The sequence below is a fragment of the Nicotiana sylvestris genome, chromosome 5 (assembly GCF_000393655.2).
Source record: "Nicotiana sylvestris chromosome 5, ASM39365v2, whole genome shotgun sequence".
NCBI classification, from domain to species: domain Eukaryota; kingdom Viridiplantae; phylum Streptophyta; class Magnoliopsida; order Solanales; family Solanaceae; genus Nicotiana; species Nicotiana sylvestris.
Window position 1 is genome coordinate 25,184,120 of NC_091061.1, and position 20,661 is coordinate 25,204,780.

General features: G+C 38.2%; 1 protein-coding gene, 2 non-coding genes and 2 pseudogenes across 3 annotated transcripts; all 5 read left to right on the plus strand.

The window, feature by feature from the left end:
• The first annotated feature begins 1,471 nt into the window (after positions 1-1,471).
• LOC138869898 (small nucleolar RNA U3) lies at positions 1,472-1,600 on the plus strand (annotated as a pseudogene).
• Positions 1,601-1,977: 377 nt separating this feature from the next.
• Positions 1,978-2,138, plus strand: LOC138869901 (U1 spliceosomal RNA). Its single transcript, XR_011400144.1, has one exon. It is a non-coding gene; the product is annotated as a U1 spliceosomal RNA (small nuclear RNA).
• Positions 2,139-4,849: 2,711 nt separating this feature from the next.
• Positions 4,850-9,522, plus strand: LOC138868400 (uncharacterized). Its single transcript, XM_070145953.1, has 6 exons — positions 4,850-4,897; positions 5,866-5,985; positions 6,028-6,880; positions 7,190-8,155; positions 8,237-8,453; positions 9,009-9,522. The coding sequence occupies exons 1-6, from the start codon at positions 4,850-4,852 to the stop codon at positions 9,520-9,522; spliced, it is 2,718 nt and encodes a 905-aa protein (XP_070002054.1).
• Positions 9,523-12,387: 2,865 nt separating this feature from the next.
• Positions 12,388-12,643, plus strand: LOC138869892 (small nucleolar RNA U3; annotated as a pseudogene).
• Positions 12,644-13,218: 575 nt separating this feature from the next.
• Positions 13,219-13,377, plus strand: LOC138869810 (U1 spliceosomal RNA). The gene has a single exon (XR_011400063.1). It is a non-coding gene; the product is annotated as a U1 spliceosomal RNA (small nuclear RNA).
• Positions 13,378-20,661: the final 7,284 nt, after the last annotated feature.

Below are 20,661 nucleotides of genomic sequence, written 5' to 3' on the forward strand. Positions count from 1 at the left end.
GAATACTAGAACTATATTTAATCAAAATAAACTAACAATATTCTATAAAATAAATAATACTAATTGATACTAATAACTACTATTCAAGTAAAGAATTGTGATTACGTGATATTTATTCATTAGCTACTACGAATAGGCAAAAATAAAATAAACAAACTACTCAATCATCTTTAACCACGGATCCATCACCGATTAAGTGGTCTATTTTTCCATCAGGATGCTCAAAAAAGTCTGTCACATCTAAATGTGTGGTGTCAAATTCATTGTAATAGACAAAATTAGCTTCGGGACCTTTATTCTTTAGAGATGCTTGATAAAGCTCAAACAAATGTCTTGGTGTGCGATAAATATTTGCCCAATGCCCTTTTCCATCGCAACGATAGCATTCAATTTCTGAACCATTTGCCTTTGGCTTCTCAACTTTCCCTTTCCACTTTTGGTGGTTATTTTTCTTTGGGGGGATGATTAACACAAGAAAAATTTCTTCCTTGTCCACGGCCACAGCCACGACCACGAATAGGGACACGACCTTTTCCACGCTTAGCATAGTGGGAATACACCTCATCCACTTCAGGCAATGGTGTAGACCCACTGGGTCGATTATCGTGATTTCTCATGAGGAAGTTATTGTTTCGTTCGGCCACAAGGAGAAGAGAAATCAACTCAGCGTACTTCTTGAAACCTTTCTCTCAGTATTGCTGTTGTAAGACCATATTGGAGGCATGAAACGTTGTGAACATTTTTTCAAGCATATCATAGTCAATGATACTATCTCCACAGAGTTTCAATTTAGAAATAATTCTGAACATCGCAGAATTATATTCAGAAACAGACTTAAAATCTTGGAGCCTTAGATGAACTCACTCATATCGTGCTTGTGGAAGAGTGACTAACTTTAAGTTGTCATATTTTTCCTTTAAGCCATTCCACAAAACAAGTGGATCTTTGAGTGTGAGATATTCTATTTTCAACCTTTCATCAAGGTGATGATACAGGAAAATCAAGGTCTTAGCGCAGTCTTGGGTAGATCCTTTATTTTTATCTTTAATGGTGTCTTCAAGACCCGTTGCATCTAAATGGATTTCAGCATCAAACACCCATGTCATATAGTTCTTACCCGAAATTTCAAGAGCAACGAACTTTCTTTTCATAATATCAGTTATAATTAAAAGAGGGGAAAAGTTATACCTTAATCTTCTCAAAGGGCTTCTTGAGACGGTAAAGTCTCATGCTGATAACGTGAAATAAAACAATAAGGAAAAGAGCAAGGTAATTCTTATTGAATTTTTGGGATGATTTACAATGAGGTAAACCCCCTCTATTTATAGGGGGAAAATGACTTAGCCACAAAATAATTACAATGCTATTCATAACAATAATTAAATAGTCCTTACTTTCTTGTCCAACGTACCACATCGACAAGCAACCTAGGCAAAGAAATATTTATATATCAGCGATGCACTGAATGGATACGATCTTACTTGAACAGGATCTGTTCTATAGGCTCGTACCACTGTATCCTTGAGTTCTAAGGAGATAGAAAACTAAGTCAGCCCCAACCTCGGTGCGGTGATATGGTCTAATGGTTGTTTGACAGACCCTTCAATCTTTTTTGCTATACCTTTGTTTGCTTTGAAAAATCAAAATGTAGGCGCAGACTTCACTCAAGATCAGTGTTGGCATATGTTTTTTACTTGGAACGAAGATGATCTCTTGGTACATTTGCTGTTCGGAAACTGAATTAGGACAACTAATGACTATGGAAAGATTCAATAGAGAAATATTCATGATTTTTTTACTAATTTCTTCTTCTAATACAAATAAAAGATTCACAAGGAAGATGCATAGTCTGAAGTATGGAATACTGTTTATGAAGAGGTCGAATAACGCAGTAATTGTGGAGTTGTCACGCATCGTTTAGTGAAGAAGATAAAATAGTTGTGAGGATATATTATAACAGAGGACCACAGAAAAAATATACTTACTTGGGCGGGGTAAATGGGTGATTAGAAAGGCCCATGTCCTACGCTGGTGACCTTCATTGCACTTTGGATGGGTGCCCGCCTAAGATCGACCCAAGTAGTCGAACCTATGTGATAATTTGTAGTAGTGAGGAGTTGCCTTCGTGCAGCCCCTACCCAATCCAAAGCCCAATAATTTTTTGAGTGCCTCATTAACAGATCTATTAATTGGCTTGAGCACACATTCTCAACTCCACTCTTATAGTGATGTCCTGAGTTTTGGAAGGGCTTTAGGGATTTCTTCTCTATTCACTTGTAGGCAAAATTGTGTCTTTCTTTTTCTGTAAAAAAAAAAGAAAAAATAAAAAATTCTATATAATCTCGTTGAGGGTTTGATTAAGGGTGTCAATGGATATTTAAAAGTCGATTAAACCGATCGAATTGATTTTTAGGTTTCTTTTAATAAAACCATTGGTTTTTATATAAATCTATAATCATACCGATAATTAGGGTAGGTCTTTTATTTTATGAAAATAAACCGAAAAGTACCGAACCGTACTAAATAAACTTACATGCGAAAAATATATTTATATATTAAGTTTAAAAATAATAAAGCATTAAATTTTCCTTTGGCTTTGGAATTATGAAAGCCGTTACAGGTTAACAAGTAATTAAACTCAAATTCTTAATTTCCAAACCTATTATACTACTCCTATTGAAACTAAGGGTCTCTTTGGAAGGCCACCCGATTATTGGAATTGGTGTAATTACTAGGATAGTAATTACACAATGTAGTAATTACGAAAACCTATTTATTTGTCATAACGTAATTACAGTATAATTACAAGTATATTATTTGGTAGCACAAGTATAATTAGACAATTAGATTAAATTTTAAATGAAGTAATTATCAAAACCATAAAGTTAATATAATAAATATATGCATATAAATAATTTTTTTTATAAGTATAAATAATATTAAATTTGGTACTTAGGATGCATATTTGTGAGACCCCATATTTTTTCTTTTTCTGTTACGTAATATACGTAACGTGGCGTGGTTATATTAGGTATATATGATTGGGTATAACACATTGGGAGAATAAGAATAAAAATGTGTGGTAATATCAAGGAAGTAAAATAAAGCTGTAGGTCAAAGGAATCCCTTAAACAAAGGTTCGTGGTTAAAGAAATGGCTCGGGTGGCACCCCGCGCGTTTAGAAGGTTTAAGTTAATTTACACATGTGGGATAAGACCAAGAGTGTTTAATATGATAAGAATAATGTGTTATGAGGTATTATAATATCACACTGGTCACATGTTAAGTTTTGGAATCAAGCAAGTTGCGAAATAAAGGTCGGCAAAAGTTAGCGAAAATTTCTCTAATAAATTTTCTAAACTTTGGATCAAATGTATCAGATCATTTCTCCCAATATATAAAGAGTTTTGAGACCCACAACCTATCGAATCTAATGTCTACGAGTCTAGTTCGCAACCAAAAATACCTCACATCAATCCGACATCGTAGTAAAATGTTATGACTATTTTACCACGGACTGTCCAGGCTGAAATCGGGCCGCGGACCGGGTCGGGTCAAACAAGTAGTATAAGTCGGAAAATTCGACTTTTCAGACCTAAAAACATTTAATTTTCGTCCTAAAACAAAAAGAAAGCTGAAGAGAAGGTTACATGGTGTTCTTGAGTGATTAAGGTGTGTTTTTAACGATTTCTACTGTTAAAGTTTGCCCTCGTGCCTAGAAATGCAATCTTTACGCTTTGCAATCATCTCCCCCTTCTATTAGCTGTGTTTGGAGCTATTATTGGAAGATAGGAATTTGTTGTTCTTGCTAGTTCTTCAGGATTTATACTTGGTTTTCCAAGGTAATCATCTTGGGACTCTTTTATGATTGTTTTTACAAAGTTCTACGGACGTTTCGTCAAGTTAGGGTCATATGACAAATCTGCCGATTTAAACTCAATTATGAACTATTTATAGGTGCATATAAGCTGCATATATATAGTTTTTTCGAAGCTTAGGACGTAAGGAATAACTTTCGTGAAGGAACTACAGGCATTCAGACGTTCGTTGGAGAGGTATGTTAAGGCTAAACTTTGTCCTTCCTTTTAGCACGAATTCTAGGAAATTCCTAAGACGTCAAATGTGATATTTTACTATTCTATTGCTAGAAAGACCTTCTGTGAAAGGCATTGGGATCGTAGCTGAAGTATTTTCATGATGCTATTAGGTTGATATTCCACTCGTTCGGTTAAATAGGGTATTCGACATCTATATATGTCATTTGTTCGGCTTTCTTAACTATATGTCCATATATGTGAATTCTTACTCGTCTTTGGGTTGTGTGACTAGAAAATAAAGGCATTTAGTATTTGCGATCAGTCCTTCTCCCTTGTTAAAGTGTATCTTAAAATCTCTAAAGTGACACGTCGATTTCCAAAAATCTAAAATATAATTTTTATGTTTAAACTACTAAAACACTTGATTTTTGAAATACTTTCTTTTACTAAATATCAAGAAATCAGGTATAAGGACTAAGTGAAGCACCTTAAGCTTTTTATGAACATCTTTAGAGTTAAGTTATCTTTCTAAAATTCGAGTTAAGTTTTTAAGCTTACTCAAAAGAAAAAGAAAACATATGAGGTTCCACGAGACAATTGTATGCGATACGAAGATGATTATGAGATTATGAGAATAAGAGTACCTATGAGCCAAGATTGGCTAAGTTCTTGTTATCTCCTATTATGTGCATTCAAAGTTCATATCATATATGGCATATTATGCATGGACTTCGAGCTATAATCGGAGGTAAGAGGCCTATTTGCCCGAAAAACTATATATATTGTACAGATGGCCACAGGTTGGCAATATGATGCCGGTTAGCTACCGGAAGAGATTTCCATTGCTAGCATTTGCTTGGGTATGTCATGCATTTGCATCAATATATATGTATTCACGACATACGATTACACAAGCATACCATGCATATTTGATTACTATGAGGTCGGATGTCGTCCATGGAGGCTATTAGAGTTTCAGTGTCACGTGGTATCTCTATTACTTTTTTTTTACATCAGCTATGTATGATTCTACTTTTTGCCTTACATACCAATACATTTTTATTCGTACTGATGTCCCGTTGCCTAGGGACACTGCATTTTTGTTTCATGCGTGCAGGTCCAGGTAGGGACTCTGATCGATCCCTCCGCTAGGTTTTCGAGGTTCAGTTGTGAGTTGGTAAGCTCCACCTCTTCCTGGAGCTTTCATAAGATGGTTACTTTTGTTGTACAGTTTGGGTATATTCGGGGCCTTATCTCGACAGTGCTTATGACACTCTTAGAGGCTATTGTGGACATAATATTTTGGGTTTCTTTTTGCAGCTTTCAGTCTCCAGCCTATAGGCTTGGCATGTATATATATGTGTGTAGGCATGTATGTCTCCAATCGCGGCCTCGTCGGCCAGCTAGTACTTTATTATTTTGGCTCGTCTACCTTTTGTTATATGGCTTATTGTTATTCAGGTCATGACCTTAATGGTCCAGGCTTAGTATTTCAGATGTTGTGCTGCCCGATCTGTTGGGCCCCTAGTTTAGTTAGCTAGTATTCCTAGTGGCTAACTCGATCAAATACAGTATCGAGTGCCAGTCGTGCCTCCACTAGTTTGGGGCGTGACAAGCTTGGTATCACAGCAGGTCGTATCCCAGGGAGTCCACAAGACGTGTCTAGTAGAGTCTTGCTTATGGGTGTGTTGTGCACCACACTTATAATCAGGAGGCTATGAGGCATTTAGGAATGGTTACATTTCTTTAAATTAATAAATCGTGCTATAGAGCGAAGTTATAAGAACATATGAAATCTAAATCGTGCTTTGTGTTTCTTATCTAACAGGCTACCTACGCTCAGGAGATGGCACATAGAGAGATAGGTATGGATCCAGGGGAAGGTACCAGTCATTCCCCACCAGGTCAGGGGGATAGATTTCCCTTAGAGGCACACAGTGAATCTCCAGTACCCCTAGTTTCAGCTTCCCCAGCACTTGTTGGAGCCTAGGGAGATGCAGTACTCCCAACCTCACCAGTTCCATTAGTACCTGAGGCAGATAGAGACACAGGACCTCCAGCACCTATTGTTCCCCCATCAGAGACTGGGGAGCAGATGATGAGGGAGGCAGTTCAGTTGCTGACTAGGATGGTTTCTATTCATGAGCGACAGCTAGAGTCGGGAGCAGATTCCCAGAGAGACCGGACAGGAAGCTCGACGGTACGAGAGTTTCTTCACTTGGCCTCTCCATTATTTACAGGATCCAGTTCCACTGAGGATCCTCAGGACTTTATAGACCAATTGTATAGAGTATTGAGGGTGATGCATGCCTTCGTCACCGAGGCTGTGAAGTTGGTTTCTTTTCAACTACGTGATGTAGTCGTTCTATGGTATGAGGCATCAGAGAGATCTAGAGGACCTAATGCTCCGCCAGCAGAGTGTGAGGACTTCTCTAAGGTTTTTTTAGCCCATTATTTGCCACGGGAGGTTCGGGAGTCTCATCTTGACCAGTTTCTTAACCTGAAGCAGGGGGATATGAGTGTGAGGGATTATAGCCATAAGTTTAATTCTTTGGCAAGGTATGCACCAGATATCGTACATACCATGAGGGCTAGAGTTCATCATTATGTGGATGGTTTGGGGGATAATCTGATTAGAGATTGTAGGGTAGCATCCCTATCGGATCATGTAGATATTTCCGACATACAGGCTTTCGCTCAGACTACAGAGGACCTTTCTCGTCGGATTCATGATACTCATAGGGATATGGAGCAGAGTAAGAAGGCTCGTACTACGGGGTCTTATAGGGAGCCACTGGGTGATTTTAGGCCCCCACTCCATCGATATCCACCTCGGTCAGCAGGTAGTTTCCCACCATAGATGTAGGGCCAACGGTTTGATCGATATATTTAGTCAGGACCGGGGTAGAGCTTAGGCCAGCCTGAGGGCCTTCGACAGGAGCATTCCGCACAAATGAGATAGCCTACTCCTCCATGTACTTAGTGTGGTAAGTTGCACACCGGGTAGTGTAGACAGAGTTCGAGTGCATGTTATCATTATGGGCAGACATGACATTTTATTAGTCGGTGCCCGGGGTTAGGCAGAGGTGCACCAGCTCAGCCTTCAGGATCCACAATAGCTTCTTCTCCCTCAGTCCGTGCTCCTTGACCAGGTCCACAGTGTACTCAGGGCCGTGGTAGGGGGAGAGGTGGAGGAGACACCTCAGGTTCTAGTTGTGGCCAGAATCGCTTTTATGCACTCACAGGCCGACATGATTTAGAGGCATCCCTAGATGTTGTCACAGGTATATTGACAATACATTCTCATGCCATTTATGCATTGATAAATCCCGGCTATAAATTTTCATATATTACTCCATTTATTGCTGGTAAGCTTGACATGAGATTTGAGTTGTTGCTACAGTCAGTTGAGATATCTACGCCAGTTGGCGACTCTATTGTAGCTAATCATGTCTATCGAGGTTGTACAGTGTTAATTAATGACTGTCCAACCTCTGTTGATTTAGTTGAATTGGTTATGCTAGACTTCGATGTCATTATGGGTATGGATTGGTTGGAAGCTTGTTATGTTAATATTGATTGTCGTGCAAAGGTGGTTCGATTTCATTTTCCTGGTGAGTCTGTCCTTAAATGGAAAAGTAATGCAACCACGCCCAAGGGTAAGTTTATTTCATATCTTAGGGCTCGGAAGTTTATTGCTAAAGGCTGTATATACCATCTGGTTCATGTCAGGGATATAGATAAGGAGCCAGCGACTCTTCAGTCGGTTCCTATTGTGAATGAATTCCCGACGGTATTCACTGACGGGCTTCCAGGAATTCCTCCCGAAAGGGAAATCGATTTTGCTATAGATTTGCTTCTTGATACGCAGCCTATATCCATTCCTCCCTACAGAATGGCTCCTGCAGAGCTAAGGGAATTGAAGGAACAACTGAAGGACTTGCTCGATAAAGGCTTCATTAGGCCAAGTACATCCCCATGGGGTGCTCCGGTGCTCTTTGTTCGAAAGAAAGATGGCTCATTGCGGATGTGTATTGACTACAGACAACTAAATAAAGTCATTATCAAGAATAAGTATCCTCTTCCATGGATTGATGACTTGTTCGACCAGTTACAAGGTGCCAAATGCTTTTCGAAGATCGACTTGCGATCCGGTTATCATCAGCTATGAGTCAGGGATATTGATATCCCAAAAACAGCATTTAGGACGAGGTATGGCCATTTTGAATTCCTTGTCATGTCTTTCGGGCTTACAAATGCCCCAGAAGCCTTTATGGATCTTATGAACCGGGTATTCAAACCATTCTTGGATGAATTTGTGATTGTGTTTATTGACGACATCCTGATATATTCACGATCGGAAGCCGAGCATGCAGAACACTTGCGAGCTGTATTGCAGACTCTCCAGGACTACAGGTTATATGCTAAATTCTCTAAATGTGAATTTTGGCTAACTTATGTAGCTTTTCTTGGTCATGTTATTACCTGTGATGGTATCAAGGTTGATGGCCAAAAGATTGAAGCTGTGATGACTTGGCCGAGGCCCTTGAATCCGATAGAGATTCGTAGCGTTTTAGGCTTGGCAGGATATTACTGAAGGTTTGTGGAGGGATTTTCCTCAATCTCTACACCATTGACGAAACTGACACATAAGGGAGCTAAGTTTCAGTGGACTGAGGCATATGAACAAAGTTTTCAGGAGCTAAAGAAAAGGCTTACGACGGCACCTGTCTTGACTCTTTCGGATGGCACCGAGGGTTATGTTGTATATTGTGATGCCTCGAGAATTGGCCTAGGTTGTGTTCTTATGTAGCATGGTAAGGTTATTCCGTACGCCTCCAGACAGTTGCGGAAACATGAACAGAATTATCATACGCACGATCTTGAGTTAGCCGCAGTTGTCTTCGCCCTAAAGATTTGGCGGCATTATCTATATGGGGTTCATATTGATGTTTTCACCTACTACCACAGCCTTCAGTATTTATTTAAACAGAGGGATCTAAACCTACGACAAAGAAGATGGCTAGAATTACTAAAGGACTATGATGTTGATATTTTATATCATCCCGGCAAAGCTAATATTGTTGTTGATGCCCTTAGCCGGAAGTCCATGGGCAGTCTAAGCCATGTTGAAGCTAATAAGGTCAAGATGACCAAATATCTATGCCAGCTAGCTAATTTGCAGGTGCATTTGGTAGACGCAGAGGGTGGACGCATTCTCGTTCAGAATACAGCAAAATCTTCGTTTGTTACTGAAGTGAAAGAGCGACAACACGAGGATCCTGAGCTTATAAAACTGAGGGAAAGTATTCTACAGCAGCGACAACCTTTATTTGAGCTAACTGGAGATGGAGTCCTTAGATACCAGGGCCGCTTATGGGTATCGATAGTCGGAGAGCTCCGCGCCAAGATTCTTTTGGAGGCCCATTATTCTAGATATGCAGTTCACCCCGAAGGGACAAAGATGTATCGGGAACTTCGATAGATCTATTGGTGGAATGGAATGAAAATAGATATCGCGGAGATGGTAGCCCAATGTCCCAACTGCCAGCAAGTTAAAGCCAAACATCAGAGGCCTGGAGGCCTAACTCAATATATTGAACTTCCATTATGGAAATGGGACATGATAAATATGGACTTCATCACTAGTTTGCCTTGCACTCCACAGAGGTATGATTCTATTTGGGTAATTATTGATAGGCTTACAAAATCTGCTCATTTCCTGCCAGTTAGGATGACATATTCAGCCGAGGATTATGCCAAGCTTTACATTCGAGTGATTGTTCTCCTTCACGGAGTACAATTATCTATTATCTCTGATCAAGGGGCTCAATTTACAACACATTTTTGGAAATCTTTTCAGAAGGGTCTAGGCACGTAGGTAAATCTTAGCACCGCTTTTCATCCACAAACTAATGGATAGGTAGAGCATACTATTCAGACAGTTGAGGATATGTTACATGCTTGCGTGCAAGATTTTAAAGGAAGTTGGGATGATCATCTACCTCTTATTAAGTTCGCTTATAATAACAGCTTCCAAGCTAGTATTCAGATGGCCCTTACGAAGCACTATACGGGCGGAAGTGTAGGTCGCTGATCGGTTGGTTCGAGGTCGGGGAAGCAGAGTTGCTAGGTCCTAATTTAGTCTAGCAAGCAATAGAAAAGGTAAAACTTATTAGAGACCGGCTGCGTACAACACAAAGTCGGCAGAAGTCTTATGCAGATGTTCGACGACGAGACTTAGAGTTTGATGTAGAAGATTGGGTTTTCCTTAAAGTATCGCCTATGAATGGCGTCATGCGATTTGGAAAGAAGGGGAAGCTCAGCCCCATGTATGTTAGACCGTATAAGATTATTCGGAGGATTGGCAGGGTGGCGTACGAGCTTGATTTGCCTTCAGAATTGGAAGCAGTCCATCCTGTGTTTCATGTATCTATGTTGCGGAAGTGCATTGGAGATCCTTCACGTATTACACCCATGAAGGATATTCACATTGCTGAAGACTTATCTTATGCAGAGGTACCATTAGCTATTTTAGATTGGCAGGTAAGAAAGCTTCGAACTAAAGAAGAGGGAGTATTTAAATTCCTGAATGTTGATCACTTGTATTTGGGCCTGAGGCTGTAGTATATGTTTTATGCATGTTTGGGCTCGATGTCGTAGTTTATGCTTATGCATGTTTGAGCCCAAGGCTGTAGTTTATGCTTTATGCATGTTTGGGCCCGAGGTCGTAGTTTATGTTTTATGCATTTTGGTCCTGAGGCTGTAGTTATGTATATGTATACTTGGGCCTGAGGCCGTAGCTTGTGCACATATATGTTGGGCTCGAGGCTGTAGTTTGTTTAGATAAACAGGTGGTTCATCATTCAGAAGAGGGAGTATTCATAGCCTTACATCTTTTGTTCTGTTATCAGTTATCATTTTAGTTATCAGTTATCAGTTATCATTTAGTTTCAGTTTCAGTTTCAGCTGTTATCAATTATTAGTTCTCAGCTCTCAGTTATCAGCTCAGTTTTAGTTTCAACATTTATAGTCCTTTCTTTCAGTTGTTTTACATATCAGTGCAATTCAAATGTACTGACGTCCCTTTCGCCCGAGGCGTACATCTCACGATGCAGGTAATGATTTATAGGTGGACGATTTAGAGTGCTCGGATTCTCATACCATCTATTTGGTGAGCCACAGTTCTTTCGGGGCATTATCATTATTCTATTGTCTTTAGTACTTTAGAGTGAGTATTTATAATACTTCATTATAGGGCTTCATAGATTAGAGTACATAGCAGGCTTTTCATGTTAAGCAATGTTTGCTACAGATATATTTCAGACTTATATTAGTGTTTCCGCACTTGATTTATATCATTTATACTTTTAGTGTATCAACATGTGTTAGTTTATCTTCCGCATTTAGTATGTTATAATATCACATGTTGATTCAGCCAGCTTGTTGGTTCGCTCGTTCATATGTAGTCAGGAACCGGGTGTCGTGTTACGTCCAGGCCTAGGTTCGGGGTGTGACAAATCAGCATTATATCATTTGCAAATAACATAAATCATGGCACCTCCCGTTGAATGTGTCGCGTCAGCACATCCATCGCAAGGGCAAATAAAAATGGGTTTAGAGTTGATCCCTGATGCAACCCCATCACCACTGGGAAATAATTCGAATCTCCTCTCACGGTCCTTACCTGAGTCTTAGCTACATCGTGCATGTCCTTAATCACCTCTAACGTACACTAACGGGATGCCGCTACCCTCCAGACATCTCCATAGAATCTCCCTAGTACTTTATCGTAGGCTTTTTCTAGGCTAATGAATACCACGTGCAAGTCCTTCTTCCTCTCCCTATACTGCTCCATCAACCTCCTCACAAGATGGATAGCTTCTGTAGTCGACTGCCCCGGTATGAATCCGAACTGATTCTCCGAAATAGACACATTCTTTCTCATCCTCCTCTCCACTACTTCTATGTAAAAAAAAAACAATGGTGAAAAAATTTGTAATTCTTACCTAGTTTGGAACAACTTTAAATTTTGTAATCCAAGAACTTTTAAGATTTTTGAGGAAATATCTTTAAATGTATTAAACAAGCTTACACATGAGGAAAATACATTATATCTTTGTCCAACTCCAATCAAACTCGTCTACTCAATGAAACTTTTAAGAAGAAACTTTAAAATATAGTTAGAATAAACAATAAGGTAGTTGTAGTTTATTTTGGTCATAGTTGTTGACTTATAAAGACGTTAGAAGAATTAAATACTCCTTCCTTTTTTTCGCCTTGCCTCCCACACCGACAAGCAACCCAGGCAAGGAAGTACTTATATTTCATTGCAGCAACATAGATGGACACGACCTTACTTGAACAGGATCTGTTCTATAGGCTCGTACCACTGTATCCTTGAGTTCTAAGGAGACAGAAAACCAAGTCTGGTTGATGAGATGGCCAATAGACCAGAGCGTGATTAACAGCTCCCATAACCCGTGGGTTATGGTGCCGTAGATGATCGTTCTTATCCCCAACCTTGGTGTGCTGAGATGGTCTAATGGCTGTTCTTATCCCCAACCTTGGTGTGCTGAGATGGTCTAATGGCTGTCTGACAGACTCTTTAATCTTTTTTGTTAGTACTCTTCGATGTGTAAAAACTTAACTAATTAACCTTTCATATTGTTAATTTCAAAATTTTTAAACATTTCAATTTTTCTCGGCTTTATTTGGCAGTGAACGACGAGGAGCTAATTATGATTTCATATTCAGAATATAGTCTGATACTTTTTGACTATTCTTTAGGTTATTATCCAAATAGAATGTCAGGACTATCGAAAAACAAATGCATCTTTATTTGTTGTTTTAGACTAGGCTAAATTGCATGAGACCTGCTTCAGAGTCAAACTAGCATTATTACTATTAGGCTAAATAAAGCTAAGATCTCCGTGTAATCTCACAAAGTGTAATTTTGAGAAAATAGAATATACACAAAACTTATAAAGGTAGAGAAGATGTTCCCAATAGAGCCCGACTCAAAGGAAAAATGAATTATTTCTTCTTTTAATAAATACACAAAATGCAAGTTTGGATAAGTGTTTGTGCAAAGGTTGAACTACTTAGACCCACATCGTCAGTTGAATAAGATAGAAGATGAGAAAATATTATAAAATAGGGCCAAGGACAACTTAGAAACATACTTACCTGGACGGGGTCAATGGGTGATCAAAAAGACCCATGGCCTAGGTTGGCGACCTCCATTGCACTTTGGAGGGGTGCCAGCCTAAGGTCGGCCCAAGTGGCTGAGTCTACGTCATAATTTGTGGTAGCGGGGTTTGCGTTCGCGCAGCCCCTAACCAATCCTAAGTCTAATTATTTCCCATATTTTTCTCTGTGAACAAGACAACAATGACCTAGAATAAATCTTAAAAAGGGCTTTGTGGATATGTATCTAGTTTATCTCCTCTCTTTGCGTCTTGCCAAATTGTGTCTTTTTCTCTATCGATGACAGCCTATATTGACAAACTTGGAATTTTTGTATAGTTTGGAAAAAGCTTAAAATGAGTAATCCTCGAATTTTGTCTGTGGGAAAATACATAAGCTCCACTTACGAGCGTTTATCTATCCCCTAAATATATTTGAAGTGAACTATGTATGCAACCAAGTTTTCGGGGATAAATAAACGTTCGTAAAGTTACAGTGTGCAACCGAGTTTAGAGTGGAACTTATGTATTTTCCCTTTGTCTTTTCTACGAATAGCTTGTCTTGTCTAAATCCCATGAATGAATTTTCTGAAAGAAACGTTGAAATATGAACTCTTTAATTTTCAAATAAGAATGCAATATTGGAAAAATAATTACTCAGAAATTGCATAATGCTTCATGCAGCCACTAACGTCAGAATTATAACATCTTTCGATGTTGACAAAAACATAGCTTGTGGTTGTCCTTTTTTATATTGATTTATAAAGACAATAAAATAATAATTAAATACTCCTTACATTTTTTGGCCAAAGTAACACATCGACAAGCAACCCAGGCAATGAATTACTTCTTGCCATTTTGGACTATCGGATTAGAATTAGAACTATCAGATTGGATTGATTCTTACCATTTTGGACAATTATGTCTTTATCGACATTTTCCAACAGATTGAGGTTCAAGATCCTCAATATCTTGCATAATGCTAGATGCAACATTATATGCAAAGACATAATCCACCATTATATCCACTCGATTCAAATTTGTCTCAATATCGATTGGGTTTATTGATAGTTCCTTATTTTATTTAGTCTGAGACTCATTAATTTCCTCATGAATATCAGGATTGGTTAAATCGTGAATTTCTTCATTAGGGTCTTTCGTAGTGTCATATTGAGCATTTCTTTTTCTTTTTCTAGGATTTCGATCCTCAGAACCCAATGGTTTGCCACGCTTTAGGCATGATTTTGACTCATTAGCTATGACACTAGAAGATTGTCCAATAGGAACAACAATACGAATTGGAACATTCTCTGTAGGAATATGTGATTTTATTATCCTTTTCAGATCTATAAATGCGTCTGGCATTTGGTTTGCTATTTTCTGCAAATGGATAATATTTTGCACCTTTTTATTTACAAATAGAGACACGTGGATCAAGATGAGACAATGATGGATTTTTCTACAAAATTTCCCGTTTGATTTCACCAATTTCTCCCCCTAGTTTTGGAAAAAGTATCACATCGAATCGACAGGCTGCAAATCGTGCAGTGAACAAATCCCCCGTTAATATTTCGAGGTAGCGAATAATGGAGAGCGATTCAAACTCAACATATATTCCTGACCTTCTTTGAGGATCCATTTTGGTGCGATATGGCGGTGCTACAAGCACATATACTGCGCATCCAAATATTCTTAAATAGGATATATTAGGTTCATGACCCAAAATTAATTGCAGCGGGGAATATTTATGATAATTTGCCAGTCTGAGACGAACTAGCATTGCTGCATGCAAAATGGCATCACCCCAAACAGAAGTGGACAACCTCGTTTTCATAAGTAATGGTCTTGCTATTATTTGTAAACGCTTAATCAGAGATTCTCCAAGGCCATTTTGAGTGTGAACATGAGCTACAAGATGTTCCACTTTTATCCCAATTGATAAGCAATAATCATTAAATGCTTGGGATAAAAACTCAATAGTATTATCAAGTCTAATTGACTTAATTGGATTATCAGGAAATTGCGCCCGTAATCAAATTATTTGTGCCATTAATTTTGCAAATGCTGGGTTGCGAGATGACAATAGGCACATATGAGACCATCTAGAAGATGTATCTATTAATACCATAAAATATCTAAATGACCCACTAGGTGGGTGAATAGGTCCACAAATGTCCCCTTGTATACATTCCAAAAACGCAGGGGACTCAAACCTAACCTTTGTTGGTGATGGTCTAATAATTAACTTGCCTTGATAACAAGAATGCAAGAAAATTCATTATTCAAAAGAATCTTTAGATTCTTTAATGGATGTCCATTTGAGTTTCTATAATCCGTCTCATCATAATTGATCCAGGGTGTCCCAATCAATCATGCCAAAGTACAAAAGTATTGAAATCAATAACCTTTTGATTTACAATAGAATGTGTCTTAATTGCACTAATTTTTGTCTAATACAGGCCACAAGATAAAGATGGAAATTTCTCAATAACCCTTTTCTGGCTAGAGATATTCTTGGTAATAATGAGATGTCCAAGATTATTCTCATCTATTGTCTCAATATGATATCCATTTCGGCGGATATCTTTAAAACTCTACAAGTTCCTCTTAGACTTGGAGGAGAACATTGCATTATCTATGATAAGCATTGTTCTCTTAGACAGAGTTATAGTAGCTCTACCAGAGCCTTCAATTAAATTACTTCTACCAGAAATTGTAGTAACATCTGTCTTACACATACTTAAATGAGAGAAATATTTCTTCTCTTTGAATATTATATGTGTCGTACACGGATCAATTAAACAAATATATTTACAATTGAACTTTGATCCAAGTTTGTTTTGTGAGATATCCATATTTGCTTCTCATTGTTTGACATACAAAAGAAATATATGAATAAATATTAGTATTTTTAGAGAAAAGGAAAAATAAACAAAGTTAAATCAATGATTCAATAATGACCTTTTAATGTAATTTCGAGCAAACTCTAATTATGATAAAAATAATTTTTATAAATCAATAACGATTAAGTTGCTTAGATTACACCACTTTCTGGAGAATTAGATAAATACTGCTAAATTCCAATAAAGTATACATGTATAAATGCAGAAACACATATAAATGTTTAACCAAAAAATAAAATTTTAGTCAACGCTAGAATTTAGAAGAACACGGGTTACTGATAATCAAAAGAATATGCAAAAGAAAGTAATTTGGGGTAACCATAGTATAATCAGGAGAAAAATAAGTAAACTAAAGTATATTCCAATAGTATCTCATGTCCCTACAATTGATCAGATACCTCCCTTTTATAGATATCTTGAAGATATGCGTTTTACCCAAATCATAATGAGGCTATTATGAATAATTAAAGACATTGAATGCTACGTTACATAATCATTATATTAAATACAAATTCTCTAACGTATTCAACATTTAATGCCTGTCAAATTCTGTATCTGCACTTTTTACTATGGTCAGATCCATTCCTTTTGATTCTTGGATATAAATGACTTAAATAGATATGGGCACTGAATCTTTTGAATGGCCACCCGTGCCTCTTCCTTTGCCTTTGCTCGTTTCTATTGCTGCTTGTGCCTCTTGACTAATTATAATTCTTTGACTATTTGACCAGTCCACGTGTCTTGACACGTCACCTTTATATATAAATACAATTTTTCCCAATACAGACAGTCCCCCACTTTCTATTTATTCATCAGTTGAATATTTGGGAAGTGGATTTCATTAAAACGAGAATTTTTGTCACCATTAATGCTATGACAAAATTGACGCTTCAATTGTCGCTTCCATTTAATACTCCGTACACGTATCAATTTTTCATTGGTTCTGCAGTTTTTGCAGCCTTTTTCAAGGTTTTTTACGGTTTCACTTTTTACGAAGTGCCAGTTATCATAATTGTGATCATTCCTTCACTGCACTTTTACCTTTGGTGGTCGATTATCGATATAAATATAATTTCTTTCCTTGTCTTTTACCTCATAAAGTTTTATTGAACACTTAATTTCCCAATTCTCTGTTTACTTCTTCCTTATATTATTCCTCTTCACTATGTCTTCACCAAACCCTCACCCTCGAGAAGTCTCCATTGTTGATTCTTTTCCAAATGCCCCTATTAGGCATAGAAGGGGAGGTAGACTTCGTAGCTTAGGATCTACTCGAAGTGGTTCGTTTATGCCTTCTTCTAGTTCTGGTCCTTCTTTTAAAACCAGAGGTTCCCTTTCTCACAAATCTTCTTCTAGGAGTAAAGAGTCTTCTGAACCATTACGCGAGCCTTTAGTAGAAGTGATAGTCCCTACAGAATTATCTTTTTACCATGATAGGGGATCTCTTAGAAACCAGATTTCCGCTTTAGATCGTGTCGATGCTTACCCCACTCAAATTACAGAAGTTTTAATAGTTCGTAAAGACTGCCATTGGAGTAACGATTTTCCCATTATTATCCCTAATCCGAATCAGATAATTACTTCTTATTTAACTGGGTTCTCTTTTGTTTACACATACCCTTTTACTTTAGGGTTCAAACCAGCAATTGACCCAGTCATTCTCGAATTTTGCCGATTCTTCAATGTCTGTTTGGGTCAAATTGGTCCGATCATATGGAGGGTTGTTGCCTGTTTAAGGCATTTAGCCACTAAAGCCGAAGTTCCTTTTACTTTCCCTCACTTGATTCATCTTTACTCACATAGGCTTTTTCGCAATGGTGTTTTTACGCTAGTAGCCAGGAGTAAGAGGGTTTTGGTGAGTCCTGAAGATGACAAGGACCGCGGCTAGTATGCCTGATTTGTTGCTGCCCCCACTGTTGGTTTAGTGGGTGAGGATAATGTTCCCTTCCCTGAGAAGTGGAATTTTGCACATAAGTCTTTTAACCTTCTCGTACCTTTTTCCTTCAAGTTTACCAACTTCTCTAATTTTGCTTTTGTTTTTTTTAGCTACCATGGGAGTTGTGGGGGATGTTCCCAATTTTTGTGGTTATGTAGATAAATTGCTAAAGATCGCACCGATGGATGGTAGGTCTTGGAAAACACTTTCTAACCATTTTGGTTGGAAGGTAAAGACTCATGGTAAGAGTTTATATTTTGTACTTTTCGTGTCTATATTCTCTTTTATTGCTCTAATTTCTATCCTTCTTTTTATCAAGATTTGCTATTCGAGGAGTTACCGCTGAAGCAATTGCAGCCTCTCGTGTCTCCTCGGGAACCCGTATCTCTTTAGAAAGAGCCCGAGAAATAGTTTTGGGTTTTTCTTCTGCAAAAAGGAAAGCTGCAGAAGAAGAAGATTCTGAAGAAGAGGGAGATAAGGGCTCCCTGGTGAAGAGGCCACGAGTTAGGAGACGCATCGTCTCTGATGACGAAGCTGAAATGTCGGTTTCTCTTACCGAACCTGTTGAAACCCCAATAACAATTCCTGACGATGACGTCACTCCCCACGATACTCGTGAGTCTATTGACCAACTTTTCATCAGCGAATTTGGCCGTGAAGATGTAGGGCTTGTTTTAGACGAAATACCCTTATCTTCTTTTTCAACTCCCATGCCTGTGGTTCCTTTTTTACCGGCCCCAGCTATTTCCGTTCCTTCTTCTACTGCTTTCACCTTTTCTCCGGCTCCTCCTTTGACCATTCCCCCTCATATCGTTCATCATATAGAAGTGGGCTCTTCAAGTAGAAGTGCCGCTATGAGGAGGGTAACTATTGAAGTTCCTGCCGAGAGCAGCCTTTTGAGAAAGTCAGGTCAGGCAGATGTATGGTTGGAGCCTTTAATTGGCCCAATTGGAAAAGCCAAGTTGGAGAGTCATAGTTCCCTGACTTTAATGAATGATATCGTGCATGCTACTTTGAAGGTATTTTCGTTCTCTTCCTTTTTTGCTTTATAATTTGACTATCTTTGAGGATTCTTATTTCATTTTCCCCTTTTTAGGCTAACCTTATCGGCACAGAAATGATGAAAAGAATACCCCTCTTGGAGAAGATAGCACGTGACTCTCATTTGGAAGCAATCAATTGGAAGGAGCAATTTGAGAGTGCACAGATTGATATAGAAGACTTACAAGAGAGCAAGAATACCTTAGAGCAGTGAGTGCAGGCTTTAACTTCAGAATTGGCGGTTGCAAAAGCTTCTTCAAGCCAAGCAGAAAAAGAAAAAGAACGTCTCGAGTCCTCCTTCTCAGAGCAACTATCTAAAGCTAGTGAAGAGAATAGAGAGTTGAAATCTCTTTTGGATCAAAAAGAAGTTTACGCTGGGGAGCTCGTGCAAAACTTGACTCAAGCACAAGAAGACCTCAGAATCTCTGCTGATAAGGTGCGTGCTTTAGAATGCTCCCATGCCTCTCTTCAAGCTTCTCACAACTCCACCTTGGCTGAAAATGAAGAGCTAAAGAATGAGATCGTTGATTGGGAAAGGGATTATGAGATCCTTGAAGAAAAATCTGTTGTTGAGACAAGTTGGGCATTTTTGAATTCTCGTCGTGATACCCTACTTGAAGCTGGCCAAGAAAACTTCAACCTGGAGTTGGAGTTAGCTAAGATCAATGAAACCATTGAAAATGATCAACAAACTCAGGACTTCCCTTCTCCCGTGGCTGAAGCTCCCGTAAATGTTGAAGCTGATACGGATATCCCAATTCTTTCAAGCCCAATCGAATCTGTTGCTACAAGCCAAATTGAAACCGCATCTGTTGATGCAGCTGCCCAAATTGAACCCGCTGTTGTTGATGCTTCTGCATCAGTTCCACAAACTTCTCAATGACCGGTTTTAATCATGTGAGTGATTTTGTTTTTGTTTTGGAAAACTATAATCAGACCCTTAACTTTATTTGAGGGTTGATTTTGAAATCGTAAGTCCCCAAGTCTTTTATGGGGCAATCTATATAAAAAATCTCATAGTTTTATGACTAAGTTTGTCCTTAGTCTTAGATTTTTACATATTAAGAAGTTCTTCATGTTACTATTATAAACTTTTGTTTTCTTTATTCTTGCCTTTATTTTTAAGGACTTAAAGAATAATTTACATTTTTATTCTTCGAAAATGCTTCTGTTATCCTCATGACTAATTAATTTGAACATGAGTTTTATAAAAGAGGGCCCTTTTATATTTTGACACTTAATGAAGAAGACGTCTCAACTTCATAATGGTGTTAACATACGATAAAAGAAATAGGGAAACCCATGTTTCTTTGAAATAACTTTGACAAGTTGTTATTAGAACTTATAATACTTTACATGTATTTGAAGTACATCTATAACTTTCTCGTAACTGTTTTTCTTGTAACAAATTTTTACAAAAGAGGAATAATAGATACGAGGTTTTTCCTTATAACCCGTTTTAGTATATAGCCTTTACCCTAATTATAGTGAGGTTTTTTCTTTAGCCTTAGCTCGTGGCTCCATCTCGTGACTTTTACTCTGCACTTGACTCTTTT